Source organism: Pangasianodon hypophthalmus, chromosome 3, assembly GCF_027358585.1.
Source record: "Pangasianodon hypophthalmus isolate fPanHyp1 chromosome 3, fPanHyp1.pri, whole genome shotgun sequence".
Classification (NCBI taxonomy): Eukaryota; Metazoa; Chordata; class Actinopteri; order Siluriformes; family Pangasiidae; genus Pangasianodon; species Pangasianodon hypophthalmus.
The window spans coordinates 26,160,284-26,181,058 of record NC_069712.1 but is presented as its reverse complement, the minus strand read 5'-3'; the positions used below and the strand labels follow the sequence as shown (position 1 = coordinate 26,181,058).

Genomic DNA, 20,775 nt, shown 5'->3' with positions numbered 1-20,775 from the left:
AAAGTCATGGTGCCAATGGAAAGGCAGTGTTTTAAAAGAAAGAAAGGACTGAAGAGCTTTAGTGACTGTCAGATCACACACAAGATTCCCTTACGTAGTCTCTACGGATCATTGAGTCAATTTGTTTGAATCTTTTCGACTCGACTCAGCAGATGGATCATTTCCTGTTCCAGCTCTGCGCAAATGCGCATCCCATCGCCCCTCTCTCTCTCTCTCTCTCTCTCTCTCTCTCTCTCTCTCTCTCTCTAGCCACTTTTCATACACTCTTGTAACAGTACCTTGTACTCGACGTTTTTTCCTTTATCCACCTGTTTTTTTTTTTCCTTTCATGATTCACTTTGAGCTTGGAGGAGATGTGGAAAAGAGCTGATTGAACTGTCTGGTGCGCGCTCGCCCCTGTGCATTACGCATCCAAGAAAGCTTATTATACTGATCAGTACAAATAGAAGACAAACAGACACAATGAGGACATCGCTTTTCATCTTCAAGTTCATGTTCATGATGTGGCAGTGTGACTGTTTGCGTTTTGTGTGTCCGGAGATGTGCCGGTGCTCCATCAAGACCATCAGCTGCACCAGCGCGACTGAAGCCATGGCGCAGAAACAGCGCGGCGCATTCAGCAGACTGTAAGTCAAACCCAGCATGCTGTGAATGTTCTGAAGACATCTGCATGATGGCTCCTCAGTGAGACACAGCTGACATCTCACACACTTACCCAGTTCAAGTCTTAACACACATCTAGATGATGGAGATGATGGTGCCTTAAATGTCCATACAGTGTTAGTGTTCCATACAGCATTGAAGTTATAAGTTGTGATAAAATAAGTTAAAATACTTTGGAGCAACACTTTGTTCCATGCAACATTGAGTTCATAAATCCTACATCTTTAACTGTAACAAGCAAACATTGAAGGAAAAACCATTTCATGACATAAATGCAGTCTAGTAATTATCCATAACATATTTAGTGCCATAAATATATCAGGGGCTCATTCTGACACACTCCATTATTTTGACCTTTTCCTTTACAAACTAGCTAATATAACTAATAACTAGCTAATATTGGTCCTTCTCAAACATCCCAGCTCATGTGTGAGTACATACTAAATTGCAATTATCTAAGCAATGATCTTATCGTTTTCATTAAAAACATCCATCCATCCATCAATCCATCCATTCTCTGTAGCACTTATCATACACAGGGTCACGGGGTAACCTGGAGTTTATCCTAGGGGACTCGGGACACAGGGTGGGGGACACCCTGGACGGGGTGCCAACCCATCACAGGGCACAATCACACACACACACACACACACACCCATTCACACCCATTCACACACTACAGACAATTTGGAAATGCTAATCAGCCTACACTGCATGTCTTTGGACTGGGGGAGGAAACCGGAGGAAACCCCTGAAGCCCGGGGGAACATGCAAACTGCACACACACACAGAGAGGAGGAGATAATCGAGCCCCGAACCCTGGTGGTGTGAGGCAGCAGTGTTTACCACTAAACCACTGTGCCCACCCCCTATTAAAAACATGATACAGGTATTTTAAAAAATAAAAAATCTGAGTATCTGATCCGGACATTCTCACAGTAACTAAAGCTGACTCTCTGTAGAACTTTGTTGATAACAGTGATATGCTCTGCATGGCAAAAAATAAAGAAATAAATAAAATAAATAAAAACAAATGACTTAACAAATGGAAATATCTTGAATATAGTCAAACTGATAGGGTAGTTTCTGTCATAAGATAACAGTAAAGCCAATATAAGATTATTAATCCTATTTCCAGCCTTTTATTATTTTATTATTTATTTTTTTACTAATTTTCTTATTCTGTTTCTATTTCTTTCTAGAAGTAATGCAGAATTATCTGCCAATAGAACAGGCTTCAAACTTTAAATGCGTAAACATGTCTAGAAATAGGTTTAATAATCTATATTTGGTTTATTGTTATCTTATAATAGGAAATACTAGATAAATTTGACTAATAGTCGCAATATTTCTACTTGCTAAGATGTCGTTTTTGTAGTGTGTCAATATCACACATGTTCATACCATAAAATGATCAGTAATTCAGATTTTTTTTTTTAAATGTCAGATCTGACCTGATACTGATGCAGTGTGTCAGACCAGTATTCTTGATACGCAGTGTTATATTTGTACATTCCTACTTCTAATTTGGTTAAATGGCTACTTGTAATTTCTCCCCAAGGAAAAATTTGCATTCTTGGACATAAATAACTTGGTACATGATGCATCTGTTCACTTCTACCATAGAATAATGAATAAAATGGCTGTTATCATATATGAAAATGAAAATACCTGAATTCTGTTACCCAAGATTGCCCAAAATACTTTCCCATTCTGTCCCATTCCTGTATTTTCACTTTACCCTTGCATGGCTCATTCTCTGCTCTTGTTTTCGTATACATACAAATGCCAAAATATTAAAATGAAAGACATATCTGCATGTTTGCATGCTAGATGGTGAAAGAAAAAGTAAAGACATTTTAAAATATTTTGTAATAAAATAAACGAGCCTCAAAGAGCCTTTTTTTTTTTTAGTTAAATAGAAATACTGTGAAATAGTGTGTGTGTGTGTGTGTAGTAAAAAGATAGGAGGAACACAGTGAAACCTCATGGGCACTGAACAGTCCTTCGTGTTAGTAGTAGTCTTTCATGTTAGTGCTAGTGCTGGGAGAACACAATCATCCCAATAACACTTTTCAAAGGAGCTGTGTGTCACATCTCACTTTCAATGCAAGCTATTTTGATAAGACTTCTTTTTCATGGGTGTCCTGAACAATAAGCCTACTGCAACAGCCAAAATATTAGCACATTATAGCGTCATACAAGATGGAACTCATATTAAAGGCTGGAAAACTGGCCTCATCATTTCAACACATCCATCCATTTTCTGTACCACTTATCCTACACAGGGTCGTGGGGGGCACAAAAAGGGGGGCAGCCTGGATGGGGTGCCAACCCGTCGCAGGGCACAACTGCACACGCACTCATTCTCACTCTGGACAGAGATGCCAGTCAGCCTAGAACACATGTCTTTGGACTGGGGGAGGAAACCGGAGTACCCAGAGGAAACCCCCAAAGCACGGGGAGAGCATACAGGACAGAAACAGCAATCGAACCCCCAACTCCAGAGGTCTGAGGCAGTTGTGCCTGCCTCCACCAGCTTGCCTTCTTCCCATAGTGCATCCTGGTGCCATCTCGGCCCCAGATAAGTGACACGCACGCACCTGGAGAACACGTACACACGCAGAAAATGTGATTCATCAGACCAGGCCACCTTCTTCCATTGCTCCATGGTCCAGTTCTGATGCTCATGGGGCCATTGTAGGCACTTTTGGCAGTGGACAGGGGTCAGCATGGGCACTCTGACTGGTTTGTGGTTACGCAGCCCCATACACAGCAAGCTGCGATGCACTGTATGTTCTGACAGCTTTCTATCATAGCCAGCATTAACTTTTTCAGCAATTTGTGCTACAGTAGTTCTTCTGTGGGTTCGGACCAGACGGGCTAGCCTTCTCTCCCCGCATGCATCAGTGAGTTGTTCTTCCTTGGAGCACTTTTGGTAGGTACTAACCACTGCATACCGGGAACACCCCATAAGACCTGCCGTTTTGGAGATGCTCTGACCCAGTCATCTAGCCATCACAATTTGGACCTTGTCGAAATCGCTCAGATCCTTACTCTTGCCCATTTTTCCTGCTTCCAACCCATCAACTTTGAGAACTGACTGTTCACTTGCTGCCTAATAAACCCCACCCTTTGTCAGGTGCCATTGTAACGAGACAATCAATGTTATTCACTTCACCTGTCAGTGGTTTTAATGTTATGGGCCTCCTTTTGTTGGGAGTCATTCAATAGGAGGACCAAAAAAACGTAGGTAATCCAGTTATTGGCATGTCCAATAACAATCCATCTGTGGTTAACAGTAACAATATATGTTTCACTCTTGCAGCTACTATACAAGATTGTCTCACTGGCCGTACAGCGGATTGAAATTTTTCCCCTTTTTTGTCATAATGAGCATGTCTGAAGTTTGAGTTTGCTTATTTGCAGGTGGGAGGTTCTTTACTGCCATTATGGCTTTTATTTCAACAGTTATATTAATGACAGTAGCTAATATTTCTTGCTATCAACTAGCTTGTCAATACTGCAACGTCTGTAATCCGTTACCATCCTCACACACCTTCTTAAGGTGGGACGTGTTGCAGGAACCATTCGCTTTTGGTCCTTGCTAGCTTTGAAATTCTATTTCTAGCCACTCTCACCTTTTAGAAAAAGCCTCATATGTGATTTTTTTATATATCACTTGTCTCTTCTCCTTTTGTGGCAGACCAGTAAGGGAGTTGTGGTCATGTGTATAAGAAAAAAAAAAAAAAAAAAAAGGATCTGGAGGAGAGAGGTCAAGTTGTTTTGCCAAAACTGAATATATCTCTGGCTGGCCTCAGGATCGAGCTTGTTAGTGATGTAAGAAAGGTAGTGCCTGGTGAGAGTGAGGAATGTGTGTGCTTCATGTCCTTGAGGGCTTTAAATCATCTCCTCTCTCTGATACACTCAAAACCTTGAGCCTTGATAAGAGTCAGTCAAGGGCATCAGACAAATCAATGACACATGTAAATGAGTACAACATGCAAAAATTTTAATGTACCAAACAGCTCTGATTCATTTTGTCATGCTGCCTTTTTATACCTTGCCTTTGCATACACCCTTGGAATTTGCTCCCTAGTGGCAGCCATATTGCATCTATACTGTCACTGGTCACAGAGCTCAGAGATTAGTTGAGGGTCAGTCCGTCTCAAGTGGTCCAGTAATTGTAAAGTTGGTTGCTTGGCCGTTTTTTTAATTTTTCAATTTTTTTTGTAATGATTACCTCTGTGTATTGGGATTGCAAAACCACCAGTTTTTGTTTGTTTGTTTGTTTGTTTGTTTCACTTGGTCTAACGTTAACGTCACTTGGTTTGACGGCCATCTTCGTGTCATGGCACAAAACAAATTTTGGTTATACAGCTGTTTACGGAAACCTCAGCATCTCGGCTCAGGATGGTCTTAGCTCCCTGGAACAAAAACTGATCTCTAGAACACATTTGTATAGTTGTACATTTGGTAACTACATCGTCATCACTCTGCTCCATACATGTTTCTTTTTCAACCACAAAAGTTTTTTTGTAGCACGTGGGACACAGTGACCTACCAGGGACAAGTTTTAGAGGATAGTTTCCTTTGATATGTGCTCTAATCAAATTTCTCATAGTCCTTTTGTAATAGTTTTTTTGTGATATTCCAAGGGATTAAGCATAATTACTGTAAAATACTGTTCATTTTTATTATTTGTTATGCTTATATTACATCTTTTCATTTTTCAAAATGCATGAATAAAGTAGGCTTTTCCGCAGATTTCTACCACCACTAGCTCTGTAACCAGTGGAATCTCAACTCATCTGTACAGCAGAATGCTACTGAAGAGGACTTATTTCTCTGAAAATTTCACGTTTGTATCTGGTCTTCTACCAGAGATATTCAACCTGAAAGTAAGGGGAATTTTAAAAAATTACACTTCCTCACCCCCTTAAAAAATAAGAGAAGTCTCAAACCTGACATGTTCTGCATGAACACTATACTTACCCAGGTACCCCTAAAAAACCAAGACTGAGACTTGAACACTTCCCCTTATAAATTGACCCTAATAGTGGAAATGTGGGCAATCTTGAGCATTACATTAGGACATAAGCTCTACATCTAAGGAGCAAGAATGTGCAAAATGTTTCTATATGTACATGTACCTTATAATGTGTTCTAGAGATCAGTTTTTGTTCCAAGGAGCTAAAGCAACCTGTATTGGACCACTTGAGATGGACTGACCCTTGAGTGAGTGTAGAGTGTCTACAGGGGACTATCCAAATCAAGTGTTATCTAAAAGGCTATCAGCAACACATGCCATTGTGGAAATTCATTTTCTCATTTTAAGCTTTGTACTATTTTATACTGATGTGAATATATTGTTTATATTCTGTAAGCATTTCCTATAGGCATTTATCCCTGTAAGATATACTGTACTGTGCAAAAGTCTTAGGCACGTGCAAAGAAATGCTGTAGAACAAAGATGCCTTCAAAAATAATGAAATTTAATGTTTCACTATAAAGAGCAGTAAACAGTAATAAATAAAGCAAGGTCAATATTTGGTGTGACGATCCTTCGCTTTTAAAAAAAAAAAATCAGTAGTCTCAGGTACAGTGTGTGCAGTTTTATAAGGAAATGAGCTGTAAGTGTTACTGAGCATCTTGCAGAAGCAGCCACAGTTCTTCTGGAGACTTTGACTGTTGCACTTGCTTCTTATTTTTGCAGCAAAATCCAGCAGCCTTCATTATGTTTTTTTTGTCTGAAAAGTGTCTCTTATGTAATCTGCTGCTTTCTTTACTGACATTTTTCTGTAACATTTCATTTTGTGCTGGAAAACTAATGTTTGGAAATCTAAACTGTTTTTTGTACTGAATCAATAATGTAGAAGTCTTAAAATACAAATCTAAACAAAGTTTATACTAAAAAAAAAAAAAAAAAATATATATATATATATATATATATATATATATATATATATATATAGGGTGCCTAAGACTTTTGCACAGTACTGTATATAAGAAAATCTCCTTCTGCATCAGTTATCATTATGTAAGCTAAGGACAAATAATAGGCATGTTCAAAAGATCAACCCTCTTTCACCTTATAAAGTGCAAGACTTTTGATTCCAGTGACTGCAGCATGTAATTGGAGGTTCATATGCTTGTACACTGCAGTGTCGTATGAAGAACTGAAAGAGCCCATTCTTTTTTAGTACTACAAGGTGACAAACCATTCAATAATTGAAATTGCAAGTCTTTATTTAAATCAGATATACTGACGTTTTATTATGCATATATAAAGTTGCACTCATATGAAATTCATACATATGTACCATAAGGCTTGGGCACCAAATGGTGCTATCATTCATTCAGTCATTCATCTTCAGTAACCACTGTCTCCTGGTCAGGGTCACGGTGGATCCAGAGCCTATCCCTAGAACACCGAGTGCCAGATGGGAATAAACCCTGAACAGGATACCAATCCATCGCAAGACACCAGGCACACTCACATCACACACTTACATCTAGAGTCAATTTAATGTAGCTGGAGAACCCAGAAGAAATTGGAAAAAGATGGAGAGAACATGCAAATCGGTATAATCCATTTTGTATTAGTTTTCTTGTGATGAATACCAGATGGTGAAAAGTATTTTTAATTTCAATTCGATTCAATTTTATTTGTATAGCACGTTTAACAATGGACATTGTCCCAAAGAAGCTTTACAGAGGGTATATGTTTTTAATTTATAAATTTATCCCTAATGAGAAAGCCAGAGGTGATGTGGCAAGGAAAAACTCCCTGAGACCACATGAGGAAGAAAGCTTGCGAGGAACCAGACTCAAAGGGGAACCCATCCTCATCTGGGTGATAACGGATAGTGCGATTATAAATAATTCCCTTCTATAACTGCGTACCATATGAACAAAAAGTGCAATTGTGTAACCAGGTAATTCATTATAGTTTTCACGTGAAGGCTATTTTGTTGAAGTTATCAACCGTTCACTGATGGAGACTTGAGTGCAAAACTGTTCGTGGCAAATTCCTAAAGCTATCATAGCAATTGCAGTCCAAAGCCATCTTCATGGTTTCTAAGTGGCACCATCTACAGTAATCTCATGTATCTTTAGGCTTTGCATATGGGGCTATCCTCAGCAGCAGTAAGTGGTTTCCATGAGATGAGAAATCCAAACAGAAGTAGGACATCAGGATGGATCTCGGCAGGTCCGGAGATCAGAAGGGGTCAGGATCACTGGGATCTCAGGAGTAGCATGTGTATAGATCGACAGATCGACAGAGAGAGAGAGAGAGAGAGATCATTTGGTTGTCATAGTATCATAAATTTAAAATTATGGTATTGCTGCTGTAGTAGGTTATGGATGTTGTTCGATCATTTCCTGTGTTCTGTTCTAATACAGTGAGCACATGTGAGACATAAACACTTCATACATGAGTGCTGGGGAGACTCTTTAAAGCAGTTTCAGTCGTAATCTCTTTTAGTGAGTTACTATTGTCCTGAAACGAAAGTGATGTTGATAGGAACATACACACAGAGTGTTTCGTCTGTTCCCTGCTGTTTACTGTTAATGCATTTTGTTTCATGTCAATTTTCTGGCCATGTTATTTTGTTTGAAATATTTGTGATGTTGTTTGGGCTATGTATGTCTAAGCTTGGCCGATACACAAATCTCCGACAGAGCCACGTCTATATCAAATAGTATATAAACAACTACAGTACTATCAGTGTTACTGAGACTGAAGACCTTGTCAGATTAGCTCTTATCAAGTTGGCTGATCCTTTGCTGACTCAGACTTCCTTGAGGCTAGTTTATAAAACACTGTGTGAAAGGAACTTGGTAAAACTGGATAGTTGCTTTTACAGTGCTGTACAAGCAATTGCATACAGGTGATGGAGAAAAACGGATGATTGGTGGCATCTGAGTGGTTGAAGTTGCATTGTAGAATAGACACGACTGGCAGGTCAGGTTACAAATAAAATAGTCATTTAAGGCTTTAATCATTAAACAGCTCATAGTACATGGATTTCTTGAAGTTGTTGACATAACGTACATAGACACCAGGCTTACTGCAGACAAGGAAAGGATGTGGTTTAGTAAAGCGTAAATGGACTATTAGTACCTTGACTATGCGACTGATGCTCTAAGATCAGTACAGAACAGTGCATTTTGTAGGTAATAAATGCTTTGGCTCTCTGTTGTATAATCGCAGGGTCTCACATCTGCGTAAGTAACCGGAAAAATGAACAAACTCTTAAATAAAATTGTCATGTTTTGTACTTAATTGGAAACCCTTTTTAGCTGACGACTGCCTCAGTCCATAGACATCGCCAGTCACTGGATATCTTTACTGGTGTAGCTCTGCCAGGCCTGTAATGCTTGTTTGCAGTTTGACACATTTTTAATCTCTTAAGTAAACAGTTATTAACAGTATATGTGATTTTATTTCAGTGCTCTGAACTATATCCACTTAAGGACAATTTCCAGTTTCAGCTTGGATGGACTGCGAGGTGTCAAAAGAATGTGAGTATCCTTTACCGTCCACTCGAACCAGAGTGGACGTCTGCAAAACCTTTTTTTTTTTTTTTTTTTTAATAGCTTGCATTTGGCCTTAAATCTAAATGCCTCAGTGACTATATATAATTGTTCTGTTGTTCACAGAATGCCAGCTACTTAAAAAAAGTTCGGTCAATATTTATTTATTTATCATCATAGATGGGTTACACACCTGCTTAAGTAGATTTTTTTATGCAAATAAATAAATTCCTCAGAGGTTGCCAGATGTTTCTCGAGTAGATGTGTCCAGGATAGGTTCAGGATAGGGTGTTTCAGTAGTGACTAGACCACCACCTATAAACACAAAAATTTTATCCTGTACAGGATGAATCTGGGATCAGTTAGATTGAGACCTGAGTAAGATCAATTTATGGAATTAATATATAAATTATCTGTGAAATTAATTTAGCAATTGACTTTATTAGTGCATTTCTGTCAAGTAATGGAGGCGAAGATGGGTGCAAGTGCACGCTTAGTTTATTAATGTTTAAAACAGACATAAACAGAAGATTATGATGCAAAACAAGAAATAAGGAAGCAGGAGAACAAGATATACATGACCTGAGTAGCAGAGAGCAACAGACAACAACAACTACAGAAGACGAACACTAGACAATGAGTGAAGTGTAAGAAGTGACTTAAATGCATGTGTACATTAACAAAAAAGTGACACAGGTTCAAAACAGTCATGTGACATATTCCAGTGAGGTGCTGTGGCTGCTGGGAAACGTAGTTCAGTGCCGATTTTGGCATAACGCTGACAATTACCAAGAAGCCACTACAGACAGAGCTTTAAAAAAAAAAACAGATCCAAATCCAAACCAAGAAGCTAAGACTGAGGTTCAGTAAGGTCAAGACATTGCAACACATAAAAGCTAGAGGACACTGTGGGGCCAGAAGACGATTAGAGTCTGGAACAGGGTCAACAGAGGACAAGGTCGGTAAAATGACGTCAAATACACTATTTTATATCTTTATGTTTATTATGTGTTGTGTGATTTCAGAGAAATTGCTCAAAGTGTCACGCTGGAAACCATAGAGACCCAAGCGTTCAACAACCTCCTCAACCTCTCAGAGATGTAAGTGCTGTTAAGGACCGGTGATAATGCATCTTCACATTAGCAGAAAAAAAATGCTATAATACTATACTACATGTATAACAAGAGGAAACAGTATCATTTATGCTGTTCAGCTTCCATTCCATTCATTTCCATTCCGTTCATACAAAAGTACATTATCACCGTGTGATCATACGTTTTTTTAGACAGTAGTGTTTAAAGATTATCGTCTTTTGATGTACCAATAGTTCATGTTCATGTTCATGTTTCTTCATGAAATTTATTGCTGGACTGTCATCTATGATTGATTCACAGATCAATCCAGAACACTCGGAGCCTGGTCCATATCCACCAGCGGGCCTTCAACAATCTACCCAAGCTGAGATACCTGTGAGTACATGTTTTTCTATATATCTGAGGTCTGCAGCTTACCTGCTGTGAATTGTCCTAAGTAATGCCCTGCATAATGAATAGATGAAGACACAAGCAAAAAGTGAGAAGATTTTTTAACAGCAGGGCAATGCAAAAAATCATGCAGGTACAGGTCAAGAGCTTCAGGTAATGTTCACGTCAAACATCAGAATGAAGACAAAGTGTGATCTCTGTGACTTTAACCGTGGCATGGATGGGCTGGTAACCGTTAGTATTTCAGAAACTGCTGAGCTCCTGGGATTTTCACACACAACAGTCTCCAGAGTTTATACAGAATGGTACAAAACACAAAAAAACATCCTGTGTAAGGAGGGTCTGCAGGCTGAAACACCTTGTTGATGAGAGAGATCAGAGGTGAATGACCAGACTGGGCTGAGCTGACAGGAAGTCTATAGTAACTCAAATAATCACTCTTTACATCTGTGGTGAGCAGAAAAGCATCTCAGAACACACAACACATCAAAGCTTGAGGTGGATGAGCTACAACAGCAGAAGACCACATCAGGTTCCACTCCTGTCTGCCAAGAACAAGAATATGTGCCCATGATGGCCTCGGATTCTTGTTCTTGGCTGATAGGAGTGGAACCTGATGTGGTCTTCTGCTGTTGTTATACGCAGCATACAATAATATTAATGCCAATGCTTGTTGGCTTGTTGTATTTGTCAATGAGGCAGTGCCTTGCCCTTTTCATTCATTCATTCATCTTCAGTAACTGCTTTGTCATGGTCACGGTTGCAGTGGATAGGGAGTCTATCCCTGGAAGACTGGGAGTGATGCAGGAATACTCCCTGCTGGGATTCGTGTCCATCACAGGGCACCATGAGCACTCACTCTCACACACTCATTTACACCTAGAGGCCATTTACAGTCATCAATCCATCAACTGCATGTTTTTGGGAGGTGGGAGGAAACCAGAAGAAACCCACAAGGACATGGAGAAAATATGTGAAACACCATAAAGACAGTAACCTGAACTCTGAATTAACTGACCTGGAGCTGTGAAGTGGGAACGCTACCTCCTACACCACCATGCTGTCTGTCCTGAGGATTTTACTTTCATTAACATAGATTTAAAAAAAAACACACAATGCAAATTCTAATGTTTTAATCAGAAAGTACACATTTTTGAACAATAATGGCGATAGCTAGGCAAAGATCGACAACTCCAGCTGGTTTTGCATTTCTATAGGCACATTTCAATTTATATTTCTGACTACGCTATTGGCATTCTGCAGTTATATTTTTCAGTATCAATGCATACTGTATAAATGTTTCTTTTGAAATGTCTGTTTAAGTCTCTGAGCTACTGATCAGAAGTGAGTTCAAGCCTCAGCACTGCCAAGCTGCCACTGTGGGGTCCCTGAGCGAGATCCATAACCCACTCTGCTCCAGGGGAGCTGTACTATACCTGACCCTGCACTCTGACCCCAGGTTCCTACCAAGCTAGGATATGTGAGGAAAAGAATTTTACTGAATGCTACATCTATATCTGGCAATAAAGCCAGCCTTTCTTTCTTTCTTGGTAGTAGTTAACTTGAAGATAGCCCCCATTAAAGCTTGGATAAATTGTAGTTTCTGCTAGAATCACTGAAATAGATGGTATGAGTAAAAAAATTCTGTGATTGTCCTGAGAATTGTAATCATTGCATTAAATATTAAAGAATTTCTCCTCCATGCCTGTCAATTATTTTGCATGTGCATGGATGGCCCATATAAATAAACAGCTTAATGGAGTAGGTGATAAGCCTGGGATCCAATGACAAACATGGCCGACGTCTGACCAAAGAACTAATTGCTACTTGAGAAGTCATTATTTTGTTTGATAGGTTCTTTGATTTTTTTTTTGTACGACCACACTGTAAGAAACTCCGTAACAAATGCAACATAATTTGCTTGACAAAAATAACACTCAGATGGCTTATTGGTTTGGACTCAGGTGTGTATCGGCTTATGTGGAGCAAAGACTCACACTCGCACTTTGGAGAGAGGTTGAGATGAAGGGCCTAGGACCGAGTAGAGGGAGTGGACTCAAATCAAATTAAATCAAATCAGATTTATTGGAAACACACACCCATATACAGAACAGCGTGCAGTGATATGCTTTTTTACGACTGTCTGGTTTACATCAAGACAGAATTTGTTTACATATAAATAGAAAAAGAAACATAAAAATATAAATATAAAAGATATAAAAAAGATAGATGGCAAAAATATACAAACTGTATGTGGTATAAAGTGCAGATGCTGTATGTGCAGTTGTATGTGCAATACAATGTTGTGCAACATTGAGCTGAGGTAGTTGTACTGAAAAATCTAACAGTATAATATGAATTTTTATAAATACAGGAAATGCAGTGTGTATTGACAGGAATGTTGGGTGTGTGGGTGTTGGGCAAAGCGAACTCCTTGCATAGCTAAGTCTGATACAAGTGAGCAACTTAATCAACACTGCTTACTTACTTTAAAATCCAATGAGGTCCGAATTGAGCAAGGCATTATTATGAAGGACAAAGAGGACTGTGTTGAGGTTAAGCCTGTTATCTGGGGTTTGATAGCGAATTGTTTTTGGCGACACAATGCTGATTGCGTTTCACTTCCACAGGAGCATCTCCAACACGGGGATAGTTGTGTTTCCTGACTTGACAGCCATCGCATCTCTTGAAGCCGATTTCATACTGTGAGTTCTACAGGTGTCAAAAGGATTTACGAGCTAAACTGGAGAGGGTAATGGAAATTGGTAGTGAGCTCTATATTGCAATGTATTTACCCAGTTTTATTGTTTGAACCCATAATGAAAGTAATAATTACATTGAGGAATTAAGTGACGTGACTGATGGTGTTCACCATGATTACACTAAAAGATATTCGCCTGGCAGGAATAAATAAAATAAATCCTGTGTTATGTTTTTGTGGTTATTGTTTGACAAGTGTAGTCTAACCAACTACCACCAAAGCTTCTCCCAGTCCTAAAATCTAGTAAATGACACAAAACAACTTGAGATGGTAGCTGGATATTAGGTCATATGTTCTAGGAAGGAACTAATGCAAGTCTGGATTAGTAATGGTAATAACATTCAAAGTGAGAGAGAGAGAGAGTCTGGATTAGTAATGGTAATAACATTCAAAGTGAGAGAGAGAGAGAGAGAGAGAGAGAGGAGAACCCAGATCATTCAGTCCTGTATTGTATAGTCTGATGTTTCACAATGTTATGGATGATCAAACACATGCAAAAGTACAAACAGGACAATGAGATTACAGTTTTAAATGAGATTACTGTCTCTTTTGTTTTCTTTTTAGAGATATCTGTGACAACCTCCACCTGCAGTCAATCCCACCAAACGCCTTCATTGGAATGACAACTGAAGACACAACAATGTATGTTATCTTATGCTCTCTGTCAGTCGCTCTAATAATCCATGTTCCTACATTGTCTTTTTGTAGTTGCTGATTCGTGCCCTGATTTTTAAAGCCTTCAAGGGCATTGCATTTGTGTTTTGTATGTCACTTTATATACCGTATATGTATGTTTATATATATATATATATATATATATATATATATATATATATATATATATATATATATATATATACACACACTCCATAATCATATTCCTCTGGTAATGTTGCGCTTTTATAGGAATCTGTATAACAATGGCTTCAGGGAAATACACAAACATGCCTTCAATGGGACAAAAATAGATAAACTGTAAGTACTGGCCCACTAACTCTAACCCTAACCCTAACCCTGTGAACCTTACCAGATTAGCATGGACACTTAAAATCCTTTTCGGTTTGTTTTACAGAACCTTAAAGAACAACCGAAAGCTGCGAATAATCCACAGGGATGCTTTTATAGGAGCTTTTGGCCCAGCTGTATTGTAAGTCATATTCTGCAGAACTTTAGGCACTTGATCGAGAGATGCCTTTAAATGTCTTATGTTAGCCAGATAAATACTAATTCCCCCTGTGTTAGTCTTTATGTTCACTAAGTAGGAATTAAAAAGCACATTTGGACACAGACTTGAAAAAATGTAATGAATGCAAGATATATTGTTTTATATATATATATATATATATATATATATATATATATATATATATATATATATATATATATATATGTATATATATATATTGTCTTTTGCATGCTGTATTTATTCAGAGGTTGTTATTTTATTTTAGAGACGTGTCCTCCACTGCTCTGGAGACGTTGCCATCTCATGGCCTGCAGTCGGTGCTGATGCTGGTGGCTCGCTCAGCGTTTTCGCTAAAGAGATTGCCTCCTCTAAACAGTTTGGAGAGCTTAAGAGAGGCTCATCTCACCTACCCGAGCCACTGCTGCGCTCTACTCAGCTGGGACGCTCACAGGTCCCTCCTGTTTCTTGTACTCATGCTTGGGTCTCTTGACCTACATACGTATTTTTTTAAAACTTCCAATTAGCAAACAGAGCTCCCTTGTCAACAAAGACACAGTTAACTATTAATTAATGAACTATTAATGGCCTTATTGTTTTAAATTATTTTATAATAAATCAATCACACAGCATCATCATCTAATTAGCTCATTCTCAAGTCCATTGTGTCAGAAGTGCAGAAAACTTTCTGAAGATAGTTATAGTTAAAGGTTTAATTATAGTGAAATGTGTGAACTAAAGCGTCTAGCTTGATGCATCTTGGTACAAGATCTTTCTTTAGCAGACGTTGTTATTATGTGTCTCCTTCAACAGGGAGTCTCCATCTTCAGCACAGAGAAATGGATCTTCATACTGTGAACACCAGAGTCCGTTAGATAAGTAAGGTTTATAAGACTATATAGTTGTAGCATTACATTTCTGGGGGTCATCAAAAAGTTGATGAATGTGGTCTGTAATTTAGTTTTACATGTAGACAGGATCCTATAAATTGATATTTGTCTCTACAGGGCAATCATTTTTGTCTAAATGTGCCTGTATTTTATCCCTAGTTTTTTTACGAACTTTCACTACACTACTGGGAGGTGCAAACCAAATTTCATTATACTTGTATGATGACAATAAAGATATCCTATGCTATATTCTGCAGGGTGTCTGAAAAGTCAGGAACCAATGAGAGTAAAACTAAATAGGCTTAATTTTGTGTTTATTATTTACAACATATGCTCTACATGGTCATCCTTATGCATTTTCTGAGCTGCTGCATCATGTTTTTGCAGATTTTACTCTACATACTCAGACTGACATATTTGCTAGACACATTCTTTTTGGTTCCTGACTTTTCAGACACCTTGTATAATTAACAGCATGTTAACACCAGCTCCAAAATCGAGGTCAGCTTGGCCCGGTCACTATTTTGATACATGCCACAGTGCATAGTAATGATAATTGCTTGATTGTATCATGCTGTACATCAGTCTGGATGCATCTTGGTTTCTCCAGTGAGTTATTTAAGATTTTCCTATAATTTGTCCCTCATTTGAAGCAAGCAACCAAACCTATATGAGAATTAAAGTTAAACAATTAACAGGGAAGGAGCTTTACCAGCTCTGTCAAGTTTTCTTTTGCTTCATTGTTTTTTTTATATATGCTGTTATGATGCACTCTTCTACTTTCCCTTCTCATGAACCATGAACTTTCTTTTCCTCACAGCTAACTTGGAAACAAGCTGGGTTTGTTGTCTCAGACTAGATTCATAAACGAAATCAGAAACATTTGCAGGGCCCCCAAAGTATAACCAGTGTGTGTGAAACAGTGAATGTATTGACACGCTGTCTGATTTCCGCTAGAAACCAGATCTTACTTATACTATACTCATTGTTATTGTGTCAAAGATAAAATATATCTATATAAATATGTGTTTGTATAGGGATTATTCCAAAGCATGCATTATGCAATACTGACTGTTTTTTTTTTCTTTACGTCTACATATTTAGGGGCTCCGAAAAAGAGGTATTCTATTCTGACATGCTGGATCCACTTTCTGAAGCCAGCTTTGGCAATGTGGACTTTGAGTACCCGGACTTCTGTCAAATCAGACCAGCCCTCCAGTGCAGCCCAGAGGCAGACGCCTTCAACCCCTGTGAGGATATTGCTGGGTTTGGGTTCCTCCGTGTGGCCATCTGGTTCATCAACATCCTGGCTATTGCTGGCAACCTGACCGTGCTTCTTGTGTTATTCGCCAGCCGCTGCAAACTCACCGTGCCACGCTTCCTCATGTGTCACCTGGCCTTCGCCGACTTCTGCATTGGCGTGTATCTTCTCATGATCGCCATCGTGGACCTGAGGACACGCGGCTACTATAGCCAGCATGCCATCGAATGGCAGACAGGAGTGGGCTGCAGCATTGCAGGCTTTCTATCCGTCTTTGGCGGAGAACTGTCCATCTACACACTGTCTACGATCACCATAGAACGCTGGTACACCATCACCCACGCTATGCAGCTAGAGCGCCGGCTTGCTCTGCCCCAAGCTGCTGCAATAATGGCTGCTGGCTGGCTGCTCTGCCTGGGCATGGCACTACTTCCACTCGTGGGCATAAGTAGTTATAGCAAAGTCAGCATGTGTCTGCCCATGGACATTGAAACCCCTCTGGCCCAGGCTTATGTCATTCTTCTGCTGCTTTTCAATGTGGGGGCTTTTCTGGTGATTTGTGGTTGTTATGTGCGGATCTACATGGTTGTGCGCCACCCTGAAGTGCCTGGCCGTGCTGCTGATGCCAAAATCGCCAAGCGCATGGCCGTGCTCATCTTCACCGACTTCCTTTGCATGGCGCCAATCTCTTTCTTTGCCATCTCAGCTGCCTTTAAGGTGCCCCTCATCACAGTCACCAACTCCAAGATCCTGCTGGTGCTCTTCTATCCTATCAACTCCTGTGCCAACCCTTTCCTCTATGCCATCTTCACCAAGGCCTTCAGGAAAGACACCTGCATTCTGCTAAGCTCCATGGGCTGCTGTGAGAGCAAAGCCAACATGTACCGCATGAAGACCTACTGCTCAGAGAACACTGTAAAAATGATGAGTTGCTCAGTCGGCAAGGGCTCTCACACTGCCATGTGGCTGTCCACCTGTCCTCAACAGAAGTGCCAGCTGCAGATAGAGGGGTTACAGAAAGCCAGCTGTGGAGAACATCTCACATAACACATTCTGGCTGCTTGTCTGAGAGCTCTTATCTTTTTTCATTACTGTGGAATGTTGTATGGTGTGTTATGTTAGCCGTGTCCCTAAAATTTGACTCTCACTCAGGTAGCGGAGGAGTTCTTTCAGAGGGAATTTGTGAAATTATTTTATCTCATATAAAGAGGTTTATTTTTTTCTGAAAAAGAATGATTTGTCCCATGAGAAACACTTTCTCATTCTGAGTTTATTCATACCCTTGATAGAGGAGTAGACAACAGGGGCTGATAGACTCGGACAGCCTGGATTGGGGCTACAGAGAAAGAAAAATGAGGAAACTGATTTGTCCTCATACGTCACATTACAATTCGTTCTTTCCATCCATTTTACACTTTTTACCTGCGAAGTGATCATCACTGCCTAGTTCTCAGATATAAGTAGGAACATCACAGACTGGACTCAGAGCACCCTGAATAGATCCTTCCCCTCTATCCTTACTATGTCTTTTGTATGTTTGGTGGTGTTATTTTTGTCAAACAAATTAGGTTTTGTATCATTCTGATGGTTTTTACTGTGAAATCACCTGCATCTCAAGGATCTCGTCTTATCTCTGAGAGCACAACATAACCTACATCGGTCGTCAAAGAGGTCAGAGGGTGACGACTGTGTGTTCTTTCGCTAACCTTGTTTTATGAACATAATATAACACGTCAGACAGCCTTACTATTCAAACACGCTGAGTGTAAGATTAATAGTTTTCTAGGAGAAATTGCGACATACTGCGGACAATAAACGAACTTCAGGTTTTGGAAAGAACGGTTGCTGAAAATCATGAAAAAAAAAAAATCGAGCTTGGTCTGACCAGCTACCAAAACACAGGCCAAGCTGATCCATCTGGTAAGCTGTTAAGTTATTTTTCACTTTTCTTATTGCTTGTCTAAATTGATGAATGATTATTTGAGAGTTCCTTGCCTTGCTGTTGTGTTATTTTCTTAAAAATGTCTTATCCACAATACAGCATTAGTAGCACTTACCAGGTGGCACGAAAGGTCTGACAGCTTATCCGTCTCGGTCTCGGTTTCTTGGTAGCCAGTCAGACTAAGCTGGATTCAGTTGCTGTAAGTAAGTAAACTATTTTTTTTTAAATGTCACATACATGTAATCATTTGGCAGAGTATATTAATTGAGCATCTTATAATAAAATCAGTTAAATCAAATTTACAGTTAACAGTTTAAGACTTTCTGAGAGGTAGTCTTTTTTCCTGACAGTCTGATCACATCCACATACTCTCACATATTTTCCTCTTGCCATTTTGTTCCACAATCAAGGTCAGTTTGGCCCGCTCAGTATTTTTATGTTATGTAATGTTAGATGTTTTGCTCGAGATATTCAGATCGACATATTTGCTCAACGTATTCCTTTTGGTTCCTGATTTTATAATGACTGTATAATGAAAAAAAAAAGTGTCTATTCGATATAACCAAAAGGATGTTAGGTTACAACAGAGAAATTCAAAGACAAATCAATATCTGATTGTTGATTGCCTGTTTTTCCTGACAGTCTGATCACATCTTTATATTCTGAGATATTTTACTCTTGTCATCTTGTTTAAAAATCGAGGTCAGCTTGGCCCGGTCACTATTTTGATACATGCCACAGTGCATAGTAGTGATAATTGCTTGATTGTATCATGCAGTACACCAGTCTGGATGCATTTTGGTTTTTCCGCTGAGTTATTTATGTTTTTTTCTGTAATTTGTCCCTTATCTGGAGCTAGCAATCAAACCCATATGGGAATCAGAGTTAAACAATTACCAGGGCAGGAGCGTTACCAGCTCTGTCAGGTTTTCATTTTCCTCATTGTTTTTGTTATATAGCTCAGGGTCTCAACACAACCACTGAGTTTGCTATATGAGTTTTAAATTTATTTTATTATATGGAAGATGTCTTGTTCGGTTAAACGTGATTAGAGTATATAGTGGATGTTATTACTGTTAAATACAACAGGGTGCATTACTAAAAAGAAAAGGATAAATCAATGACCCTAAAGGGTTCATCATCTTGTACACAGTTTAAACAATGTTAAAAAAATGTTGTTGTCACCTCATAAAGTAGAATATACCTTTAAACTTTAAAATCCACTGGATTATTCACAGCCACAGGTTACGTTTGAATACAAAGCATGGAATTGTGGGTAATTTTCACTGACCTATATTTTAGTTAATACTAGGGGGCATGGTGGCGTGCTTCAGGGGTTTCCTCTGGCGTTCTCCCCGCGCTTCAGGGGTTTCCTCCCCCATTGGCGGCTCATCTCATCCAGTGACCATGATATAGTGAGGAGTCTGAGACACACACACACATACACACACACACACAGAGAGAGAGAGAGAGAGAGAGAGAGAGAGAGAGAGAGAGATGCAGACATATCTGTTAAACTTGTTTAACAGTTAAACAGAGTGTTTCCTTGAATTACTTTTGAATTACTTTTACTGGAATCCTTTGCTGTAAGATGATGACTGCTGAGGAAGTGTCAACCAAATGTTTTCCTGTAACTACTAACCTTTCAGTTTTCAGTTCTGTGATTGATTGAGTAATAGATGAGCAAGTGACTATTCTGAAGTATTTGTTGGTGGTTTAAATTCCAGCAGTCAACTCTAAGCACTAAGCCCATGCACAGTCATATGTTCCCAAAGTATCTCACTGTTTCTGCTATTGATATGTCCTTTATGATCTGTGTACAGTATATATATATATGCGCACCAGTTGCAACCATGTGTGTGGTTTTACGATTACAAAGAAATGATCAAAGATACAGTATATAAGCATATTTTGTAAAGAATGTTCGAGTTGAAGTTAAATATGGAATAGTTGATTGTGAGTTTATAATTTGTTCCTGCAGAACGATTTTCTTTTTACAGTTTTACAAATACAGCCAAGAGTACTGGCATAAATTAAATACAATTAAAAA

General features: G+C 39.1%; 1 protein-coding gene across 1 annotated transcript; it reads left to right on the top strand.

Moving 5' to 3' along the window:
• The first annotated feature begins 211 nt into the window (after positions 1–211).
• Positions 212–20,725, top strand: lhcgr (luteinizing hormone/choriogonadotropin receptor). The gene is made up of 11 exons (XM_026939300.3): positions 212–626; positions 9,121–9,192; positions 10,230–10,304; positions 10,599–10,673; positions 13,319–13,393; positions 14,014–14,091; positions 14,356–14,424; positions 14,522–14,596; positions 14,901–15,086; positions 15,446–15,511; positions 16,627–20,725. Exons 1-11 carry the CDS (start codon positions 463–465, stop codon positions 17,828–17,830), a joined length of 2,139 nt encoding a protein of 712 aa, XP_026795101.3. The 5' UTR covers positions 212–462; the 3' UTR covers positions 17,831–20,725.
• Positions 20,726–20,775: the final 50 nt, after the last annotated feature.